General features: G+C 43.8%; 1 protein-coding gene across 7 annotated transcripts in view; it reads right to left on the bottom strand.

The window, feature by feature from the left end:
- LOC106579296 (rho GTPase-activating protein 44) overlaps positions 1–23,038 on the bottom strand; it is a 93,295-nt gene extending 70,257 nt beyond the window's left edge. For 3 of the 7 annotated variants that reach the window (XM_014159086.2, XM_014159084.2, XM_014159085.2), the window contains exon 1: positions 22,736–23,036. In XM_014159086.2, the coding sequence (XP_014014561.1) occupies positions 22,736–22,788 (53 nt within the window). In that variant the 5' untranslated portion in view covers positions 22,789–23,036. Of the gene's footprint in view, positions 1–22,735 lie in introns of all 7 variants that reach the window. The other 4 variants (XM_014159087.2, XM_014159088.2, XM_014159089.2 and 1 more) reach the window with 2 other exon arrangements.
- Positions 23,039–23,763: the final 725 nt, after the last annotated feature.

The raw sequence follows: 23,763 nt of genomic DNA, 5'->3' as shown, positions 1-23,763 counted from the left end.
TTTTCCTTTGCTTGTGGACTTCAATGCACAACACATCAGCTGTATGTGACCAGGCGAAGAAACCTTTCCAAGCCAAACCATATCATAACCACTACAGAAAGCCTAAATCGTTGTTACCATATTAGCTAAAGTAATGTCATAGTTGACATTGCTAATAGAACTAACGCGTTAGTAAACCCGCTATAATCATGCAATACAGTGTACAGTCAGTAAACAGTTTATCAGTTATACGGCAGGCCCTGGTGGCAAAACATTTATAAAACCAAACGCTTACCATGACTTGGAAGAGTTCCAGTGTTGTGTTGGCTAGTCATAGCCAGCTAGCTAACATAGCATCCCTCCGTTTGAGTAAGCTATGAGTAAGCAAAACAAACTAGCTGCATTTGCTAGCGAAGTAAGTGTAAGTGAAAAGAAATCATGAAATATCCCTCTCTTTCTCTCTCTGAGTCAACTACTTACATCTTATGCAGTGCTAGCTACATTTTTTACATTTACATTTTAGTCATTTAGCAGACGCTCTTATCCAGAGCGACTTACAGTAGTGAATACATACATTTCATACAATTTCATGCATTTTTTTTTATTTTATTTTTTGTACTGGCCCCCCGTGGGAATCGAACCCACAACCCTGGCGTTGCACACACCATGCTGGCGTTGCAAACACCATGCTCTACCAACTGAGCCACAGGGAAGGCACTGAGCCATAGGGAAGCTAGCTGTAGCTTATGCTTTCAGTACTAGACTCATTCTCTGGTCCTTTGATTGCGTGGACAACATGTCAGTTCATGCTTCAAGAGCTCTGATAGGTTGGAGGACATCCTCCGAAAGTTGTCATAATTACTGTGTAAGTTTATGGAAGGGGGTAAGAACCATGAGCCTCCTAGGTTTTGTATTCAAATCAATGTACCCAGAGGATGGAAGCTAGCTTTTCTCCAGCTTCACCATGATGCTACCTTACAGAGTGCTGTTGAGGCTACTGTAGACCTTCACAGCAAAACAGTGTGTTTTAATAAATTATTTGGTGATGTGACGACATTTAGTATAATTTCACTATTTTTATTTTTATTAAATTCACTGAAGAGGAAGTCCTCTTCTTCCTGGTGTGGTACACACCACTGGTGTGGTTCCAACAGACCCAAAATAAAAATAAAGGAATTACGTCCAGAATATAAATATATATGTATATGAGGGTGTGTATAGACATTATGGGCAGTATATGAATAGAAAAGGTGTGTACAGCAGTAGTTATATAGGATGAGTCTTGACTAGAATACAGTATATAGATATGATGTGGGTAAAACTGTATGTAAACATTATTAAAGTGACCAGTGTTCAATTACTCTAAGTACATAGTGCAGCAGTCTCTAAGGTGCAGGGTAGAGTACTGGGTTGTAGCCAGCTAGTAACAGTAACTAAGTTCAGGGCAGGGTACTGGATAATAACCTAAAACACGATGCCAAATATACACTGGATTTGCTTACCAAGATGCAGAGTATGTGAGCAGAGTTGAGCTGGATTTCGCTCATCGCTCATGGAGCGGTGCTCCGGCGCTCCACGTCCTTTCCAACCACTAAAAACCGTTCCACGATCACAGAAAAAAAAACTGCTGCTTCAAATTCGCTCCATTCATTAAAATCACAATTTAACCAACACCCATCTATTTTTGTGACAGCCTGGACCTACCATTTATTTGGTTTTGAAGTTTTGAAACCAAACCATATGATTTGAATGAAAAGTATTTTAACATGAAAAGGTGAATATAAGAAGCGCTCATAATTTTAAATAGGCTATATGTCATATTACACAGCATATATACACTCTATTAAATACAAATTAAACAAAACATTTGGCGCAGTCTACAGTGCATTTGAATTCATTTTTAGAAACATGAGTTTGGCCAGAGTCTGTGGCTTCAGGCTCATGCGATGGTGCCTGTAGAGCAGGCCAGCAGCCGAGAATATCCTCTCCAGCTTGCAGAGCCACTGGGGATACTAAACACCCTTTTGGCCACTCTTGCCAGGCTGGGCAGAGATGCAGAGTTGTTTTTGTACGGTTTTTTTATAGGTAGGCCTAAAGGTTTTTAGGCAAAATAACCCAATCAAAACAGTAAGCTTCTTGAAAGTGGGAATAATGAACAAAACTTTTAAGAGATCAGATTTGTAGTTTATAAATACTTTGCTACAATGATTCAGTTATCTACCCACCTCGTTCCTTTCTTTTAGCATGTGCACATAGTAAGTACACTATCATGCTTTCTGGATACGTGTCTTTTCAGATTCTACATTGATAATTCAGTTGTGGACACAACATCACTGCATTCTCTCTCTTGTTCTTGGTCCTTATCTTTGTAAGCCATCTTGACTTTGCACCTGTGTGTTATTATTAGTTCCTTTATGAAAATATTTAGCCAACTGCATGATAGTAGCTAAAGCAAGGGGCTATAGCAGCACACAAGTAGACTACAAACACATCCTGGGCCGGGCGTGCCCTGAGCTCGTGAAGTGAGCACTACTGGAGCGAAATTGGAGCAGGCGAGAAGCCCGAAGCTCCAGCCTTTAGGAATCTCGCTCCGCGCGCCAGTCAAATTGGTTATGCTGCGCTCCTCGCTCCAGCTCCGCTCACATACTCTGTTCCTGTCACACCCTGATCTGTTTCACCTGTCTTTGTGATTGTCTCCACCCCCCTCCAGGTGTCGCCCATCTTCTCCATTATCCCCTGTGTACTTACACCTGTTTTCTGTTTGTCTGTTGCCAGGTCGTCTTTTTTTTTCAAGTCAACCAGCGTTTTGTGTCTCAGCTCTTGTTTTTTCCAGTCTCTCTTTTCTCGCCCACCTGGTTTTGATCCTTGCCTGTCCTGGCCCGCCTGCCTCACCACTCTGCCTACCCCTGACCCTGTGCCTGCCTGCCGTCCGGTACCGTTGCCCCAGCTCTGGATTACCGACCTCTGCCTAACCCTTGACCCTGAGCCTGCCTGCCGCCCGGTACCGTTGCCCCAGCTCTGGTTTACTGACCCCTGCCTGCCTTGACCTGTCTATTGCCTGCCCCTGTTGGAATATTACACTATTGTTTATTGGACATGGTCTGCATCTGGGTCTTACCTTCATACCTGATAGTCCCTAAGTGGCCTAGTTACCGTTTTGACTTAAATCATCTTGAAAATTTTTGACAAGACTTGAAAATGATCAACAACTAGTGCTGAGTGATTAGTACTTTTTGAAGTCGGTTCGATTCTTACAAAATAATCACGGTTTTCAATTTCGGTTTCGATTAGGCCTATTTGGGTTGAATGCTGTAACAACACAGAATAAAACAATTAATAAAAGTCCCATGATGGTAGTGACTGACATTACGGCTTATCACTTATTAAGGGAAATGAGGATACCTAGTCAGTTGTACAAATGAATGCATTCAAACCATCATTTATTCACTTTACTTTAATAAAATATTTCATTGATGTGTATATGTTTTATTTGATGACTTTATTATTTAATTCCAAGTCATCATCTCAATAGAGCTGCTGTCTGACAAAATCACTATTCTGTAGTTCTTCAAAGTAGATAAGGCATACTTTTATAACTGCTGAATACCAACTATCAATGACTTGGATCATGTATTTTCTCTATATCCCCTCACGATCGCGCATTTGTATGTCTCTTCCGTAGCAGGCATAAAGAAACACAGACCGACAAGTAGACGTGCAATGGATTATGGTAATTGTATTTATTTACCATGTTTTTATGCGCTAAACTATGTAGAATATTGGCCTGTTAGAAATTACAACTCCCTACTACGTCACACAGTTCAGGCTGGATCTGATTTACCTCTAGAGAAACTGTGCAATGTGCGCTTTGAGCTCACAGAAAACAATCGAATGAAATGGAATTCAAATAATTGAACCGATGTCGGTCAATTACTTGCTTAAAACCAAAAAATGACAGATATTTCGGTAAATCGCTCAGTGATGTTCACTGCCATAAAACCAGTGTGGACACAGAGGAAATGGCCTGTATCAATGTCCTACCAGCTATGCAGAGATCTATGAGCCAGTGATTTAGCTGGCAGAGATCAGCACTGCACTGAGTTATTCACACACGCGCACAACACACACACACACACACACACACACACACAACAGGGAGCATGTGAGAGTGCATGCTGCCCAATTCCTGGTGTGAAACATGGCGTGTTTGTGTGAAGGAGCTGCCTGACGAAGTCGGTCATTTTATGGACCTTCTTTATGGACACAGTAGGGTCCTTTCACCAGCCCTACAGGCCAGCCTTGCTGTGGGCTAACCTTTCCAGGTTTCCTCATTCATTCAAGCCACTCGATACGGTGCCATTTGATGCATTGCCTTTGGTATGTTTAATGTTTGTTCCTCACCTTAGGGTGCAAAGACATCCATTTAAATCAAATCTTATTTGTCACATGCGCCGAACACAACAGGTGTAGACCTGACAGTGAAATGCTTACTTACAAGCCCTTAACCAACAATGCTTTACGAAGTTAAGAAAAATAAGTGTTAGGTAAAAAATAGATAAGTAAAAAATAGAAAATAAAAGTAACAAATAATTAAAGAGCAGCAGTAAAAGAACAACAGCGAGGCTATATACAGGGGGTACCGGTACAGAGTCAATGTGCGGGGGTAATTGAGGTAATATGTACATGTAGGTAGAGTTAAAGTGACTATGCATAGATAATAAACAGAGTAGCAGCAGCGTAAAAAAGGGGTCTGTTTAGCCATTTGATTAGCTGTTCAGGAGTCTTATGGCTTGGGGGTAGAAGCTGTTAAGAAGCCTTTTGGACCTAGACTTAGCGCTCCGGTACTGCTTGCCGTGCGGTAGCAGAGAGAACAGTCTATGAGTAGGATAGCTACTCATAGCTACTCACCACTTTTAGGGCCTTCCTCTGACACTGTCTGGTATATAGGTCCTGGATGGAAGGAAGCTTGGCCCCAGTGATGTACTGGGCCGTACACACTACCCTCTGTAGTGCCTTGCGGTCGGAGGCCGAGCAGTTGCCATACCAGGCAGTGATGCAACCAGTCAAGATGCTCTCGATGTTGCAAATGTAGAACCTTTTGAGGATCTGAGGACCCATGACAAATCTTTTCAGTCTCCTGAGGGGGAATACGCTTTGTCGTGCCCTCTTCACGACTGTCTTAGTGTGTTTTGAACCATGATAGTTTGTTGGTGATGTGGACACCAAGGAACTTGAAGCTCTCAACCTGCTCCACTACAGCCCCGTCGATGAGAATGGGGGCGTGCTCTGTCCTCCTTTTCCTGTAGTCTACAATCATCTCCTTTGTCTTGATCACGTTGAGGGAGAGGTTGTTGTCCTGGCACCACACGGCCAGGTCTCTGACCTCCTCCATATAGGCTGTCTCATCGTTGTCGGTGATCAGGCCTACCACTGTTGTGTCTTCGGCAAACTTGATGATGGTGTTGGCATCGTGCCTGGCCATGCAGTCATGAGTGAACAGGGAGTACAGGAGAGGACTGAGCATGCACCCCTGAGGGGCCCCCGTGTTGAGGATCAGCGTGGCGGATGTGTTGTTACCCACCCTTACCACCTGGGGGCAGCCCGTCAGGAAGTCCAGGATCCAGTTGCAGAGGGAGGTGTTTAGTCCCAGGGTCCTTAGCTTATTGATGACCTTTGAGGGCACTATGGTGTTGAACGCTGAGCTGTAGTCAATGAATAGCATTCTCACATAGGTGTTCCTTTTGTCCAGGTGGGAAAGGGCAGTGTTGAGTGCAATAGAGATTCCATCATCTGTGGATCTGTTGGGGCGGTATGCAAATTGGAGTGGGTCTAGGGTTTCTGGGATAATGGTGTTGATGTGAGCCATGACCAGCCTTTCAAAGCACTTCATGTCTACAAACGTGAGTGCTACGGGTCGGTAGTCATTTATGCAGGTTACCTTAGTGTTCCTGGGCCCAGGGACTATGGTGATCTGCTTGAAACATGTTGATCTTACAGACTCAGTCAGGGACAGGTTGAAAATGTCAGTGAAGACACTTGCCAGTTGGTCAGTGCATGCTCGGAGTACACGTCCTGGTAATCCGTCTGGCCCTGCGGCCTTGTGAATGTTGACCTGTTTAAAGGTCTTACTCACATCGGCTACGGAGAGTGTGATCACACAGTTGTCCGGAACAGCTGATGCTCTCATGCATGGTTCAGTGTTACTTGCTTCGAAGCGAGCATAGAAGTATTTTAGCTCATCTGGTAGGCTCGTGTCACTGGGCAGCTCATGACTGTGCTTCCCTTGTAGTCTGTAATAGTTTGCAAGCCCTGCCACATCCGACGAGTGTCGGAGCTGGTGTAGTACGATTCAATCTTAGTCCTGTATTGATTCTTTTCCTGTTTGATGGTTCGTCGAAGGGCATAGGGGGATTTCAAATAAGCTTCCGGGTTAGAGTCCCGCTCCTTGAAACCAGCAGCTCTACCCTTTAGCTCAGTGCAGATGTTGCCTGTAATCCATGGTTTCTGGTTGGGGTATGTAGGTACGGTCACTGTGGGGATGACGTCACGAATGCACTTATTGATGAAGCCAGGGACTGATTTGGTGTAAAAGGAGGGCGAGGGAGAGCTTTGTGTGTGGAGTAAAAGGTGGTCTAGAGTTTTTTCCCTCTGGTTGCACATTTAACATGCTGGTAGAAATGAGGTAAAACGGATTTAGATTTTCCTGCATTCAAGTCCCTCTTGAGTGTCGCCTCTGGATGAGCATTTTTCTGTTTATTTACGGCTTACAGCTCATTGAGTGTGGTCTTAGTGCCATCATCGGTTTGTGGTGGTAAATAGATAGCTCCGAAGAATATAGATAAAAACTCTCTTGGTAAATAGTGTGGTCTTCAGCTTATCATGAGATACTCTACCTCAGGTGAGCAAAACCTCAAGACATTTTTTAGATTTTGTGCACCAGCTGTTGTTTACAAATTGTCTTACCAGAGGCTGCTTTTCTATCCTGCAGAAAAAGCTTACAACCAGCTGTATGTTATTCATGTCATGGTTCAGCCACGACTCAGTGAAACATAAGATATTACAGTTTTTAATGTCCCTTTGGTAGGATATACGTGCTCGTAGCTCGTCTATTTTATTATCCAATGATTGTACATTGGCTAATAGAACCGATGGTAAAGGCAGATTACCCACTCGTCATTGGATCCTTACAAGGCACCCAGACCTTCATCCCTGATATCTCTGTCTCTTTCCCCTGCGAATGACGAGGATGAGGGCCTTGTTGGGCGTCTGAAGTAAATCCTTCCCATCCGACTCGTTAAAGAAAAAGTATTCCTCCAGTACGGGGTGAGTAATCGCTGTCCTGATATCTAGAAGCTATTTTCGGTCATAAGACAGGGTGGCTGAAACATTATATACAAAATAAGTTACAAACAATGCGAAAAAACACACACAATAGCACAATTTGTTAGGGGATCGTAAAACGGTAGCCATCTCCTCCGGCGCCATTATCATCAGGGCCTTGTCTATCACATAAAGCGGTAACAGGTAAGCTGTGTCAGTGTAAGAGTTAAATCTCCCCTTCCACCTCCATTTACGTCTATCTGATCTGAAACCGCTCGCAGCGGGAGGCTCCAAAGAGCCACACTCCTCCTAAAAAGCTGTTGAATATGGCTTGAACGAAGCCAGAATCTGGGCTAACATTGCCCCTGGTGTGCACTGGCTCATTATCACTTTATAAGCATTGGCATCTTCGTCTTTCATCAAAGATTTTCATCTCTGAGTTACAGTGAGGATTGGTGCTGTGTGAGGCTTCTAGACGAACATGGAAACTTTTTTTGGAGAGAGAGAGAGAGAGAGAGAGAAAGAGGGCAACTGAAGTCCATGAGTTAAAATGAGCTCCACTACCTTGCTACCTTGTCAGTGCGTGGAACATGAACAATTCACAAACCCAGAGGGAGGCTGGGAGGGCTTACCAAAGTCACATCGATCTCTCTCGGGTTACCTGTCCGTAAGAGCACACCTGTTTATTCGTGAGAATGTGAGAGGGTGTGTAGGGGTGGGTAGTGTGCCCTGTTTGTCTGTCTGTCTGTCTGTCTGTCTGGCGGTCTGTGTGTCTGTCTGACTGTCTGTCTGTCAGTGTCACCTACTTTTCCTCCAATGCAGGAGTTGGTGGGGTCTTTCACAGGAAAGTTGTTACCATAGCGCACACACAGAGTCACAGACAATATGTACCTAAGGTTCTTTAGAAGCGGTGATACTGTATAAAAGGGCCAATTCATCATCTTCACTATCCTGTCTTGATGGAGGATTTAGTGAATGGAGTTTGCCAACGAGTTTCTTTAAAGACTCAAATTGGAACTCCACTTTATGTGGGGCACTATAATGCTGACAAGGACAAGAGGAGTTATTTTAGTATTCGACTCTTATTAAAAAATGGAGTGAAGAGAAATAAAGGAAAAGCTTATGTCTATCCAGACAGTGGAGTCTGAGAGGATGCCGGTGGCCTAGTTTTCAGCGTCTCCACGTCCAATATAATAGCGTTAAAATCCAAAAAGGAGGAGTCCATTTGCATTTTTCTTTAAAGGGCACATAGTTCTGCTCATGCAGCGCTGTCCAATTAGGTTACTGTATTATGAAGAAGTACTGTGTGTTGGAAAACTGAGCTCAGTTAGAGCATTAGCCACGATGCTGTTCTTTACAAGGTGTGTGGGGATAAGGAGATTTGAGGCCCCTGCCAGGAAGGGAAGTCTCTGATTTCAGCAGGAGCTAGCTCACAATTTTTTCTATCTCTGCACAGCAAGACAAAGCTGACAGTCCAGTCCTGCACACTGCTCACCTCAATGCAATTCCAGCATTATTCAAATGAAATTCTGTATTGATTTCAATTATTAAATTATTGAAATAAAACAGAGGTTTGAAACAATGAGCTCTTTCCAAGGTCCATAACAGCAGCTTTCACACAGAGACAATAGCCATTGTGTTGTTCTAAGGATATCCTATAATGAAAATATGATCTGTGGGGGTTGGAAAGCTTATAACATCTACTTTCTGAAAAGTATGCTCATAGATGATGGTTTTCCCCAGATGATATTGTTGATAATGTTGTTAAAATATGCTTAATATCTGTGCCTAGGAATGCAACACATTTACATCACTGCTGTGGCCTCCTGCGTGAATAAATCAACCGTTGCCATGGTATTCCTGTGTGGAAATGAGAGCGTGTGGGCCGGAGCCTATTAAAGTGATATGACAGCAGAAACTAGCAACTCAAGGGGTTAATGCTGCACTGAGGAGAGACATACGCAACAGACCAGGAGGCAGGAAATGAAGGGGAGAGTTTTTCAGCCCTCTGCTCTTTTCCCTTCAGACATCCCCTCTCTCTCTCTCTCCTATGCCAGTCCAGTCCTCACCTTTCCTCTGTAGACCTACCCAGTACCCCACAGCTGCCCTCCTTGGTTGGCATGGCAGCTCCACTGACACCTGAGCCCCAGAGGTTTGACTTGCCATTAAAGTTTAACAGGCAGGTGAGGAGAGGAGGTTTGGCATCCTGAGTTCATAAAGCAAACTCCAGTCAAAGGTAGGCGGAAGGATCTTAGTGGTTATTTAGAAATGTAAAACACATGCACACACACACACACACACACACTGTAATGAATGGGGGCTTTTTGTATTGTCAGATTACCAACATTTCGTGCTGCATTTGTAAGCTATGGCATATGACATTTCCTTTAATCAATTATGAGGTCTCGTCATCATCTTCAAATCAGATTCGCCATAGCCGAACTGACTAGGTATCCCTCTTTCCTTTTACCAGTGTCGGAGGTGGAATTGTGTTACGGCCCGTATTGACTATGGACGATGTCGCACGATGAAACATCGGAAGCCATTCATTTTCAATGGAAGGTAATGCGAGCATGGGCGAAGGAGCGTGAACAGGGCCAATCGAAGCTCACAATTGCCTCCAGCCCCGGCTGGATTGGCTTTGATACCTAGCACTACCGAGCATGCTGTCGGCTTGTTAGCGCCCACATGACAGGCGAAGCATCGCTCTCTGTCAATCACGGCCGTTAAAAGCTTTGAAATCCGCAAGCTGCTCCCGGCATTATACCTAAAGTGGACATTACCATTGGCTGCACGGAGTCTCATTTAGAATTAATCTGCAGAAGTGTTTACAAATTCGAACACTGGAATGTGTGACGCAATCTACACCAAGATTAGACGGATAGAAATCCTCATTATTTGGTGATTTTCAATTTGAGTGTCGTTATTTCTATATACAGATGTAGGATCTCAATTTGATCACTCTTTTGTTGCTGAGAATTTTCCTGCGCCGCAGGAAATACAGATGAGCTTTGAGATTTACATAAATTCACTGAAAACCCACACAAAACACTTGGTTATATTAACAGTATTGCAGTTTTCATGTAGCCTACTTTTGGCCAGCTAATAGCCTAACCACCGATCACAAAACGTTAAAATCCTGTTGCTGGAGGATTATTTTGCAGTGACAATATAGGTCAAATTAAGATCCTACATCTGGAGCCTCCACTTTCTTGTTCTGAACTTCTAACAGGAGTGGGACTGGAGCGGCTTCGTGACAATGACCACACGAGCAGCCGCTCACCGATTTGACAGCTCGAACGCAGTTACACCCCCGACACACCCAAAACACCAGCTATGCGGCGTCGGCTATTATGGGTTAACGATTGATCTGACTGAATCTAGGCCTTAATTGATCCTTTATACAGGTGACCCAATTGTACAAGAGATCTGTACCTCCCCAGAAATGTCTGTAACCCCCCCATATGCAATAGTCTCAAAACAACCTGTATCGATCACAATGGTGCACCAAATATAAAAGCCCTGTAAAAGGAAAAAGAAACCAACGACTATCCACCTGGGCAGCCAACCCCACTGGACAATTTCTGAGAAGATTAGGCTCAGCGAATGTCACTCCACAGGGGTAGGTAGTGTGCCAGCCAAAGGCCACCATTAGAACGAATGAAAAACGGCCTTGGAGGACGGATATGTGGAGGGAAAAGAGCATGAAAGAAGAAAAATGTTGCCCATTAGAATGCGGGGAATGATTCGAGCTCTCCCTGAGAGGAGCATCGAGGTAATGTGAACATAATGAGGATGGTCCCTCTCTTTCCTTCTCTCTCTTCCATCAGCCTCATCGTCCTTTATTCCTCACTCTTACACTGCTTGACGGGAGCGTGGTGGAGAAGGAGATCTTTAACCATGCAAGCGCCATTGGCTTATGATAATGTTTATGAACTACAATGAAATAAGAACGAAGAGGACTGACACTGTGATTACTCATAAAACCTCATTATATGAGTAATTGCTTTGTTGTTGCATAGTATTGAGTTGAGCATGTTTGTTGTTATTACACAAATGGAATAAGGACCATTCCTTACTATCTACTGTAACAATATGTTGTTACTATAGTAATTACAATGCTACTGAATTACAATAAGAACAACTTAATGTAAAGTGTTACCTTCGACTAATCTAATAACAGAGAAGAGTAAAAACACTAATGGTGCTTTTCCATTGAGACCGGTGTCAGCCCCCGTAGATGGAAACAGAAAAGTCTGACCCGCTTGGGTAAAACACTAGGGTAAATCCTCAATAGGGGCGGCAGGTAGCCTAGTGGTTAGAGCGTTGGGCCAGTAACCGAAAGGTTTCTAGATCGAATCCCCCAGCTGACAAGGTACAAATCTGTCGTTCTGCCCCTGAACAAGGCAGCTGGAAACAGAAAAGTCTGTTTCCAACTGTTCCTAGACTGTCATTGTAAATAAGAATGTGTTCTTAACTGACTTGCGTAGTTAAATAAAAAATAGAAATGCGGCATAACAGGAACGAGAGGTTCCATCAGTGCTTTTGAAATGTTTACTCACTGAATCCTCTAATCATCCCTGATTAATGGCCAATGTAACCAATTATATGAGGTGACGACAGGAGGACTATGATGTGATGTATTTTCTCTGGGACCTCGTCTGGCAGCTCTCGCAGCAGTCGAGACTTCAGTATAGAGAATGTGACAACTCTGAGTTAGACGTCAACGTACTGGAAAGGAGATGTAGTCACTGAGTGAGATTCATACATACTCCCAATCCCAACAGGCAACACTTAGCCTAACGTATATTATTACAACACCCAAATCCCAGCTAGAGCCCTGGGATTGTTACTCAACCCAACTCATTTCCTGTCTAGCTGAGACCAGATCTTTTCGTTCATGTTGACGAAATACTCATGTTTCAGAGTCAGACGGTTTTATGTGTGTGTAGAGTAATTTTAGCGAGTGTGTTCACAGAGACAGTCAGTTTGTTTTCATGCCAGGTGGGATCTCTATCTGTTTTTGTAATGTTGAAATTCAATCACAGAGTTTGGCATGGCGAGAGGCGGGCATGCAGGAAAGGTGTGGCGGGTTGTGATGCCACTCACTGGCATTGCCAGAGTAGGCAACGCCTGGCTCTCAATGACCTGGGTTGCCCCGGTGATGGAAGAATATACAATGCTGTAATACTCATTGGCCCCCTCTCTGACTCACACCACATCATTGGTTCCTTCCCCTCCCTGCACCAGCCCTATGGATAACTCTTTGAGGATACGCTACACAGCTGCAACGTTCTGCCAAACGCTCACTTTCCTTGCCCCTTGACAGCGAGAGACATGGAATCTGATCAAAGTACGAGCCAAAATGACCAAAAAGGCTGCCATTTTGGAGCTAATATTTCTGTCATCGTGGATAAACGCAGGCCAAACAGCTAGGAGAAAAACACTGTTCCAGACAGGAGGCTTCCTCCAGTCCACCTCTCATCCTCTGATCTAGAAGATGCTGTCATCGGGTAGAGCGGAGAACGGTTGGGTGTGGCGTCTGCATGGTCCTAAGGGGATCCGACTCACACTCCAGTGGCTGCAGCAACTATCGGCTGCAGACAGCAATGTCTCTGACTGAGATCCTCCCAAGGTTACAGAGAGAAGAGGGCGGATGATGTCCCACAGGAACACACTGGGAAGCCCTTACAATCTAACTGTCTCAGTCAGATGACGTTTGACTGAGACTCTAAAATCGAAAACCTCTAAACCTCTAAAACCAACGATATTTCAGTAGTAGGCCTATAGGTACTGGTAAGGCCCTGAGCATTTCCTGACCATGTGACCTGACCAGGAAAAACTCAGGGTCCTACCTCTAACTACAGGGCCACTTGCAATTCATTCAGAAGGTCCTGTTTGATCATGATCAGTGGAACGCACAGAAAACAAGATTGTTTCATCTCTCAGAGGCACATTTTCTGCACCACCATATCTGGAGAGGCTACCCCCCCTTCCACAGAAGGATAGACTGCAGGGGAAGAGGAGTGATGCCAGAATGACATGTCAAAACAGAGGGAATGAGGAAGAGAAAAAATGGAAAGGTAAATGGATGAGTGGAGCAAGTAGAAAGAGATGCATAGGGAGAAAAGAGATGGAAAGTGTGTGTGTATGCTATTGGGAGAGAGATACGGTGTTAGTGTGTGTGTGTGTGTGTGTGTGTGTGTGTGTGTGTGTGTGTGTGTGTGTGTGTGTGTGTGTGTGTGTGTGTTCAGCTCTTCCCAGCCCCCTCTGGCAGCTTCCTAGCGCCTTTCATTTTCTTCTAATTACAGTGTAGCCCAGAGATAGCGCCCGGCTCTAATTGCTTGCAGGAATCTATCATTATTACTACACTATCGCCATGATTAACAAACACACACACACACACACACTCATCGAGTGTGAAGAAGGTGATGGTGTTGGTTGTTCTCACCCACTGTGCCTCAGAGCCTCTCAACACCTCGGTGAGGTGCAACACTTCACACTATAAAGGTAATGTCTCACCTGTCAGCTCCCATTAGCTGGTCCACTACTGAACCCTCTGTAGCAATACAGCACTCAATTCATCTGGTTTGAGACCTTAAGAGTCGTGTTAGCTCCCCCGAGCTAATGCCTTGACTTTAGCTCAAAGGGCTAACACAGTATTGTAGTGTGCAAATGACTGGGGTTCAAACCCAGTCAGTCACACCTACGTGATTTATTTTGACTTGGACAAAAACATTTTCTCATTGTATTAGGCAGCTGAGACACAATACTGATTACGTTCCAAGTAAAGGACAATCAATTCATAAGCCCAGTTGTGAAAATTACCATACGTTTTTACATTTAAATTTGAGTCATTTAGCAGACTCTCTTATCCAGAGCAACTTACAGTTAGTGCTAAAACAGCTTCCAGGCATCCCTACTCTGACAGCCTCCACTCTTCTGCGAAGGCTTTCAACTAGATGTTGGAACATTGCTGCGGGGACTTGCTTCCATTCAGCCACAAGAGCATTAGTGAGGATGGGCACAGATGTTGAGCGATTAGGCCTGGCTCGCAGTTTGCGTTCCAATTCATCCCAAAGGTGTTCGATGGGGTTGAGGTCAGGGCTTTGTGCAGGCCAGTCAAGTTCTTCCACACCGATCTCGACAAACCATTTCTGTATGGACCTCGCTTTGTGCACGCTGGCATTGTTATGCAGAAACAGGAAAGGACCTTTCCCAAACTTTTGCCACAAAGTTGGAAGCACAGAGTCGTCTAGAATGTCATTGTATGCTGTAGCATTAAGATCTCCCTTCACTGGAACTAAGTGGCCTAGCCCAAACCATGAAAAACATACCCAGACCGTTATTCCTCCGCCACCAAACTTTGCACTGTGTATTCAGGCAGGTAGCGTTCACCCAGATTAGTCCGTCGGACTGACAGATGGTGAAGCGTGATTCATCACTCCAGAGAACGCGTTTCCACTGCTCCAGAGTCCAATGACGGTGAGCTTTACACCACTCCAGCCGACGCTTGGCATTGCGCATGGTGATCTTAGGCTTGTGTGCGACTGCTCGGCCATGGAAACCCATTTCATGAAGCTCCCAATGAAGAGTTCTTGTGCTGACGTTACTTCCAGAGGCAGTTTGGAACTCAATAGTGAGTGTTGCAACCGAGGACAGACAATTTTTACGCGCTACATGCTTAAGCACTCGGCGGTCCCATTCTGTGAGCTTGTGTGGCCTACCATTTCACGGCTCAGCCATTGGAAAGAAAAGAAAGAATGGATACAGTTCTATAGTTTTTGACATCAGATGAGTCAAGTGTTGGTTTCATGAGGAGGGGAGAGACTCTGGCCATTTTAAAGTCAGAGGGGACACAGCCAGTGGTCAGGGATGAGTTGATGATGGAAAGGGAGAAGGTCTCCAGAGATGGTCTGGAGAAGGGAGGAGGGGATGTGGTCGAGCGGGCAGGTTGTCGGGCGGTCAGACCTCACTAGTCGCAGGATTTCATCTGGAGAGAGGGGGGAGAAACAGGTCAAGGCGTTCTGTGTGAGTGGGACCAGAGGACTCAATAGGCTGACTGAATGGGGAGTGGGACCAGAGGACTCAATAGGCTGACTGAATGGGGAGTGGGACCAGAGGACTCAATAGGCTGACTGAATGGGGAGTGGGACCAGAGGACTCAATAGGTTGAGTGAATGGGGAGTGGGACCAGAGGACTCAATAGGCTGACTGAATGGGGAGTGGGACCAGAGGACTCAATAGGCTGAGTGAATGGGGAGTGGGACCAGAGAACTCAATAGGCTGAGTGAATGGGGAGTGGGACCAGAGGACTCAATAGGCTGAGTGAATGGGGAGTGGGACCAGAGGACTCAATAGGCTGAGTGAATGGGGAGTGGGACCAGAGGACAATAGGCTGAGTGAATGGGGAGTGGGACCAGAGGACAATAGGCTGAGTGAATGGGGAGCGGATGTCGTCAACCTTCTTTTCAAAGTGGTTGACAAAGTCGACCGCAGAGAGAGAGGAGGGAGAGGTGGAGGATTAAGGAGGGAGGAGAAGGTGGAAAAGAGTTTCCTAGGGTTAGACGCAGAAGCTGGAAATACACTGCACTGTAGAATCAAGTCCACTACGCGTACAATGTTTGACAAAATGTGTTTCATTATCTTTGAACTGAATGGTCCAGCAATCAGGGAGGATGAAAAAACAGACTAGGATCATTTAAAATCACCCCTATGGAGTAATTTCTCTGAATCCGAAACATGTAGAATGATACTCTCATTAAGACCCAGCAGTTGGGTGGTGGTGGTCTTCAAACCAAGACAAAGCTAATGTTAGAATTGGGTTGAATGTCAAGAAAACAATGCCTCTCATTTGTATACAAGGACACAGAAGTGCCGGCCATGGGGACATCCATGCAGAGCTATATGAGGTCAGGGATTGACAGGGAATTCCAGACTGGATTTAGAATCCCTGGGGAATTCTATACCCTGACAGACACAGCCAAGTGCTACATACCAGCCCTTGTATCAGCATTGAGGAAACGCTGATTCAACATTGAGGAAAAACTAAACTCTGAGATGAACCACAACCTTTGCCCCTGGTAAGAAATTCCCTGGTTTGATAGTAAATGTTCAGAGAATTATGTCACAGAGAGACATAGGCTTACTGTAAGTACAGCAGCTCGAGGAGAAACTCTGGATCTGTCTTCAATGAGACCTCAGACAACTTGGGGATTCCACATGCAATGTTTGGAAGCCATGTCCCATCATTCTCTTCCCTGTCATGTGTGTCACTGACTCTGCATGCTGCCACAAGGTATGTAATGTCACCTATCTTCACACAAGGCATTGAACAGGGTTCACCATCTCCCGTATGGCACTCAAACTTCCACGACCAAGGTCCAGAGAAAAGCCGACGACCCCGTTCATCAATCAAATAGTTCAGACACAGCTATACAACACCCTCCCTTAGTTTTGACAGGGAAATAGTAAAAGCACATGGATACCCCGAAATTGAAGACATTAGTAGCATGCCTGCCTTTTTCCCTGAGAAAAAGGCAGGCATGCAATGTCTTTAATCATCAGTCATAGCAGGGCAGAATGACCGTCAGTCAGTAATGGTAAGGCCAGAAATTTATGGAGGAAAATAATGTTCCAGGGTCTGATAGTCTAAACAAATCATAAAGTGACAAAAATAAACAATTTCCCAGACTGTTTCTGAGGATAAGGATTTCTAAAATCCCCATTCCTGGAAAACATTTCCTTAAAAAATGTTATCAGTCCCCAACTTCTTTCACTTCCTTTGCTGACCCAGCGGTTTGACCGACGCAAATCAATTTTTTTCCCCGTTTTCAAGATGAAATCATCCTTTCCTAAAGAGATAGCCTTCCGCTACTTCCCGCTAACATAACTGTTTCCCCTATTCATCACCTCACCTCTCACAGAAAGTCCAATCAACACAAAAACTGTGATTGAGAAGATAGCTAAAAATAAACAGCAGAATAGTGATCCAGCCAGAACGGATAAAAACACTCCTCTTCATGACTTTGCCTCCCTCGCTACAGCCAAGACAGACCGTCACACATTTTCACACAGACACACATTTGTAAAACACACCATTACACAGGACTAATAATGGAGGTTCAGGGTTTGCAAATACTCATTACTGGGTGAAACCTTTCTATCATGTTCACCATGCTAAAATAGAACAACATATAATTGAAAAGGCCTTTGCTTAAGTGCATCTTCTACCTATAGCCTACTGAGTCAGCAAGTGAAAGCCAGGTATAGTGCCGGCAGCTGCCAAGGTCACAGAGACATCCCCATTTACGTACATGGATCCCCAGCAGTCAGGAGCCACGCTGGAGCCTCTGCCCTCTAAATATGACTAATTGCCCCTGCTGTTCCACTTCTTAGGATACAGGTTATAACTCATTACTGGGGTGTTACACCTCAGTGGGCTAGGACTCCATGCAGCAGTGCCAGCTCACAAGGAAGACAGGGAAACACACAAACACACACACACATATACACTTTTGCATGCATGCACACATATACACACACCCTTGTGCGTGCATGCACGCACACACACACACACACACACACACACATTCACAGACACACACAGCTGGCTCGGACAACATGTTGATGCCATCACTAGTGTGCAGTGATATAAACACACCACACCTGGCCGCACCCACAGGGCAGGGGTACAGCACGCACGCTTCGACTTTCTTATGAAGATACTAAATGAAATAGCAACACTTCCTCTGCTTCTCGTGAGGCACACATAAGACTCTACTGTCTAGCAGCAAGACAAATCTAATCTAGCTCCAGATTGCATTCCATGGTCAAAAGGGAATCCTCCCAATGCTTTAAATAGTGACTCATCCTTTCTAAATGCCTCTGATGATACTGGTTGGAGGATATGATCCAATACTCCTCCTGAGTTCCAGTAATGACTTATAACCAGCCATTAAACTGCTTTCATCACAGTTTCCTATTACCTCTGCCTGCCAAGTCCACTCTGTTGAGAGGTAATACCTTTTGCATTGATGAACACCTATATCAGTGTCCGACTGATTGACTCACCGAAGCCTTGAAGTGAAAGTCAGCAGGCGAGGCTATATGGACGGTGTGACATAGAAAATCCTGTAGGTGTGCCAGCGTCATCCGTTAACATCGTGTCAGACCCAGGCATGCAAAACAAACTGGTTGTAACATACTTATACCACCGCAAGGATGTATCGGAGTTAAATTGAGATGAACCTGGGAACTGAAACAAGTTAATCTGGTTGTGGCGCATAAATCATCGCCTTTGTGTTTAATCTGACTTGCAGGTTCTGTTTGCCAATTTTCATTACCTGAAGAATAAGGAGTTGAGTTTAAACAAACACAACATTGATTCTGCATTGGGTTATGCAACAGTGACAGAAAAAAGCTTTTCAGTCAAGCGACAAAGACACACTGTTGACATGAGTTCGACTTTTAGTTACCGTATGAAGTAGAGTGGTACAAATAAAAGAAAGAGAAAAAATTTGAAAACCTGATTACTGAGGGAATGGAGCTAAAATCTCACCACTTTTCTGGTCACCCTTTCTCTCTTACTGTATCCCTGTCACAGTTCAATTTGGCCCCAGAGTATTTGCATGGCCTTCACCCCATTGACATAAAAAACACTAGTGCTCGTGGCTCTGCTGTTGCCGTAGTAACTGAGACATAGAGTTTGTATTTCATAGACTTTTTTTATTTAACCTTTATTTAACTAGGCAAGTCAGTTAAGAACAAATTCTTATTTTACAATGACGGCCTACCCTGGCCAAACCCTCCCCTAACCCGGAACACGCTGGGCCAATTGTGCACCGCCCGATGAGACTCTCGATCACGGCCGGTTGTGATACAGCTCGGGACCGAACCAGGGTCTGTAGTGACGCCTCTAGCGCTGAGATGCAATGCCTTAGACCGCTGCACCACTCGGGAGCCCAAAATAGGGGGCACATTCTTTCCCCCATAAACATTCAAATTAGGAGAGAACACCAGTTCAGACTATCTGATATGCAGGCCTTTTGTCCATATAGTACATGCAAACATCGAACAGGGCATGGAACCTGTGTCTACACTCTTAGAAAAAAAGAGTTGCAAAAGAGTTCTTCAGCTGACCCATAGGAGAAGCCTTTTTGGTTACAGGTAGAACACTTTTTGGTTTCAGGTTGAACCCTAATGGGTTCCATGTAGGACCCTCTGTGGAAAGGGTTCTTTGTTGAACCCAAAAGGGTTCTTCAAAGGGTTCTCCTACGGGGACAGATGAAGAACCCGTTTAGGTTCTAGATAGTACATTTTTTTCTAAGAGTGTACCAGGTCCGTTTCTAGGATTTGAGGCCATCGGGGGCTTAGCCAAAATCCAGAGGTGGAACCCTAATAGGGGGGTCTCGGGGTATCCTCCCCCGGAAGAAGTGCATTTTAATTTCAACAGCTAACTGCATCAATCTGGTACACTTTGAGATGAATATGTAAAGATTATATCACTAATAATGTTGTTTAAAAAATACATAAAATAATAATTAATGTGTAGAGGAACCATCCCTTTAAAATAGGGCTTGAAGAAAGCCCTGCAGAGGGGGAGGTTTTTATGTTGATGTTATAATAATTAATTTCTACAAGTCACACCACCTTCAAGAAAAATCTAAAGGTGGTTGAGGCTGACTAGTTGCAGACACTTGTCATCTTACAATACATACAGTAGGCATGATCTTTTGCATTTATGAGCTATTGAGAGTCCCTTTGCCATCTCTGACCAGCAGCTTGTGCACACTACTAAAATGACAAAATCATTTAGGGAACAGGCATTTCAATATAGCCTATTCTCGTTTTTATTACTTAAAATCAACATGTACATGGCATAGTAAACTTACACACAGCTCTGACACACACACTTACCCCACCAGACATGCAGCCAGGGGTCTTTACGCAGTCCCCAAATCCAGAACAAATTCAAGAAAACATCCAGTATTATATAGAGCCATGTTTGCATGGAACTCCCTTCTATCTCAGATTGCTCAAGTGAACTGCAAACCTGGTTTAGAAAAAAATAGATAAAGAAACACCTCAAGGCACAACGCTTCTCCCCTATTTGACCCAGTTATTTTGTGTGTATGTACTGATATGTAGGCTGTGTGTGACGTTTACATTTGATGTAGTTCTGTCCTTGAGCTGTTCTTGTTTATTAATGTTCTGTATTACGTCATGTTTCATGTTTTGTGTGGACCTCAGGAAGAGTAGCTGCTGCTTTCGCAACAGCTAATGGGAATCGTAATAAAATACCAAATACCAGATAAGCAGTTGCACCAGAAATATTACAAAGAAGTGGAATAATAAAAGAAGTATGAGGAATAACTGTAGCCTACTGTTCTTTCTGACAATCATACTAATTATCCTATAATATGATAGCCCATCATAAGAAATAGAAATGGATCCACTTGACTTAAAATAAAAACAGAAAATATCCTGAAGACAACATGGCATAGCCTAAATCTACCCGGGACACACTACGCAAATGACGTGTATTTATTTTTGTTCCACTCCCTGTGGAGAGGAAACGTTACCAGGTTGTTAGCTGTCCAGTTACCAGGTTGTTAGCTGTCCAGTTACCAGGTTGTTAGCTGTCCAGTTACCAGGTTGTTAGCTGTCCAGTTACCAGGTTGTTAGCTGTCTGTCCAGTTACCAGGTTGTTAGCTGTCTGTCCAGTTACCAGGTTGTTAGCTGTCCAGTTACCAGGTTGTTAGCTAATAAGATAACACGACGTAACAAACTTATTTGTTATTGAACAAATAAGTTAATTAGCAGTCCACTAGTAGCCTAGTTTTAAAAGGGCCCAGGACATGGTTTGTTTATCAAATGGTTCCTCCGAATTTGTGGTAGAAAAAAAACATAGCTCTGGTAAAATGGATCATATCTTTTCAATGGTTTGGGCTAAAGACAAGGTTTTCAGTAGATTAATGGTGAATTATGGCATACTGTCTTGTATGTAAGTGATGCACTGTTATGGGAACTCATATCAGACATAGAGCCTGCAATCAAGGTTTGGAACCGGTTAAGGGAACAGAACCGAAAACCACAAAATAACTAAATTATTTGAGGAACAGGACCTGAACCGACAATGAAAGTGAACAGAACCGTATAAAAGCATGGGAACCGGTTAATAACATTATTTTACATTCCGGATATTTTTTTCCAGAAGTTCAAAGACATTCAAAGTTCCTCCATAGAAGCCACTCCTCCGTAGGTATAATTCTGTTGGACTAATTCAGATAATGAATATCATAACAAGATGCTGAGCACTTCAAGGCAAGCTTCCTCCATCCTCTCTCCTCAAAATGTCAGTTGCATCTCGCACCCTACACTGTGACTGGTGAGTGTGTTTGTCTTTCATTATCATTAAACCAAAATACAAAATATTTGCTCTTAACGACTTTCCTATACAGATTCAATCGCTTACCCACTCCACAGCAAGCTGCTCTACTCACACTGACTTGTGGAATAATGATATGTTGAGATAATGTAAAAATTTAAAAATTTAAAATTAAAAAGTATATTTCAGAGGTTTAAAAAGGAACAGAAATGAATGATATAAACCAGTACTTTTTGGGGGTTTTAACCAGTTCAGAACTTTATTTTGCTGGTCAGAGCTGTGAAAAAAATAAAAAATAAAAAAAATAAAAAATATTGCTTCTGTTCAGGATGAAAGATTGGAAAATAACTTTGGCTCCAGCCCCTGCATCAAAAGACCATCAAAAGGTTCAGGGCTGGACGAAAAACATTCGGGGCTGCAGTCCTGGAAGCCCAGGCCTAATGACGCCACTGGAGTGTACTGTGACTGTGGGCTTCATGATTTTCTAATGCAATGCAATTTTGACATGTCTTTTATCTTAATATGGTGGATAATACTCTTGAATGTAGTGAATACATGGGTGTATTACCCAGGAGTAGCGGTGCAACATTGTTTTTTACGTCAAGACTCTCCCTTTGATTGGCGACATGAGATTTGTCTGGACTGGACCTTTAAATTGCATAGGCTATGCACCAGGCCTATGCTATTTAATCACAGTAAAGCATAGAATAATTTGCTTTTGCGATGTCCAAGAGTCCAACATCAGATTGGAATGGTGATGTTACCCAAGTAGTGTGTCACATTATTATTTCTCACCCTCCCCGATTGTGCGCGCGCGACCACTGTTAGACTACATAAATTACGGTCATATTAGGCATAAAGAAAAACTAAAACCAGCAGTATTGCATACAGATCATCTGCTATATGAAAGCTGTAACTTCACATAAGATTCATTAAATAATTTTCGACCGAGATGTCGGATGGAGCATAATGGCAGCCTATTCTGCCACATCGAAGTCCTTACAAGATTGCAGAACTGAATGGGTTTCTCAATACATTTGTCCTTACCTGCCCACTGTTTGGTTGGCGAGCTGTCGCATTCGATTGAATTGCTTCTTCATCTTGTATTTTCTGCGTTAACACCGATGGATAGAGCGACTCCACATATCTCATTGACAAACAGTCCGGGTCTCCAACGAGAATAACGAGACAGTCCACCCTTTAACAATCCGAATGTCCATAGCTATAAGGAAGGCATAGCAAATAAAGAGGTATAGGTGAGATACTTTTCAACGCATTGTATGGTCCCTGTCACCCAGTCAGTCCACTGCTCAGAGATGCTATACTAATTTCTCCCCGGGCGAGTGACAGCTCACGACACGACGCTGCGCACTAGCGCAGTATGGGGAATGTAGTTTTGCCAACCAAACGTTGAGCCTACAACGAGACCATAGCTGTATTTCAGTGGTTCCCAACCTTTTTCGGTTACTGTTCCACTTACTGAATTTTGCTCTGCCCGGAGTACCCCCAAGTTCCTCCTCATGTGCATTTTACCAGTATAGTCTCATGAGTCTTCTCAAGCACCCTCTGTGGATAGGCCAAGTACCCCCAGGGGTCCTAGTACCCCTAGTTGGGAACCACTGTTTGATATGATACAGTGTTTAAAACAAGGTGAATCTGTTTACTTCAACCTGACAAAAACAAATGTAGCGTATACCCTTTGTCCCTTGTTCAAATTTAAAGTAATTCCATTGCTCTATTGCAGCGGTTCCCAAACTTTTATGTTCCGGGGGCCACCAAATCACTGCCCAAAGCTCTTGAGAACCACCAGTTGCAGAACATTAACATAAAATATTTAGTCAATTTAGTCAATTTTAGCAGTGAATGTAACAAATTAAAGGCCTATTTGCATTGTAAAAAGAAATCTGACATTGATTATAATACCATTAACCACTAATAACACACATAATACGACTAACTGTTACTATTTTTGGAAGAAAATTAATTGCAGAGCACCTGTGGTAGGCTACTCCCGTTTTTTTAATTTATTTTTATTTAACTAGGCATACCAGTTAAGAACAAATTCGTATTTACAA

The sequence above is a fragment of the Salmo salar genome, chromosome ssa19, assembly GCF_905237065.1.
Source record: "Salmo salar chromosome ssa19, Ssal_v3.1, whole genome shotgun sequence".
NCBI lineage: Eukaryota > Metazoa > Chordata > Actinopteri > Salmoniformes > Salmonidae > Salmo > Salmo salar.
The sequence above is the reverse complement of the archived record's forward strand: the minus strand, read 5'-3'. Positions and strand labels throughout refer to the sequence as shown.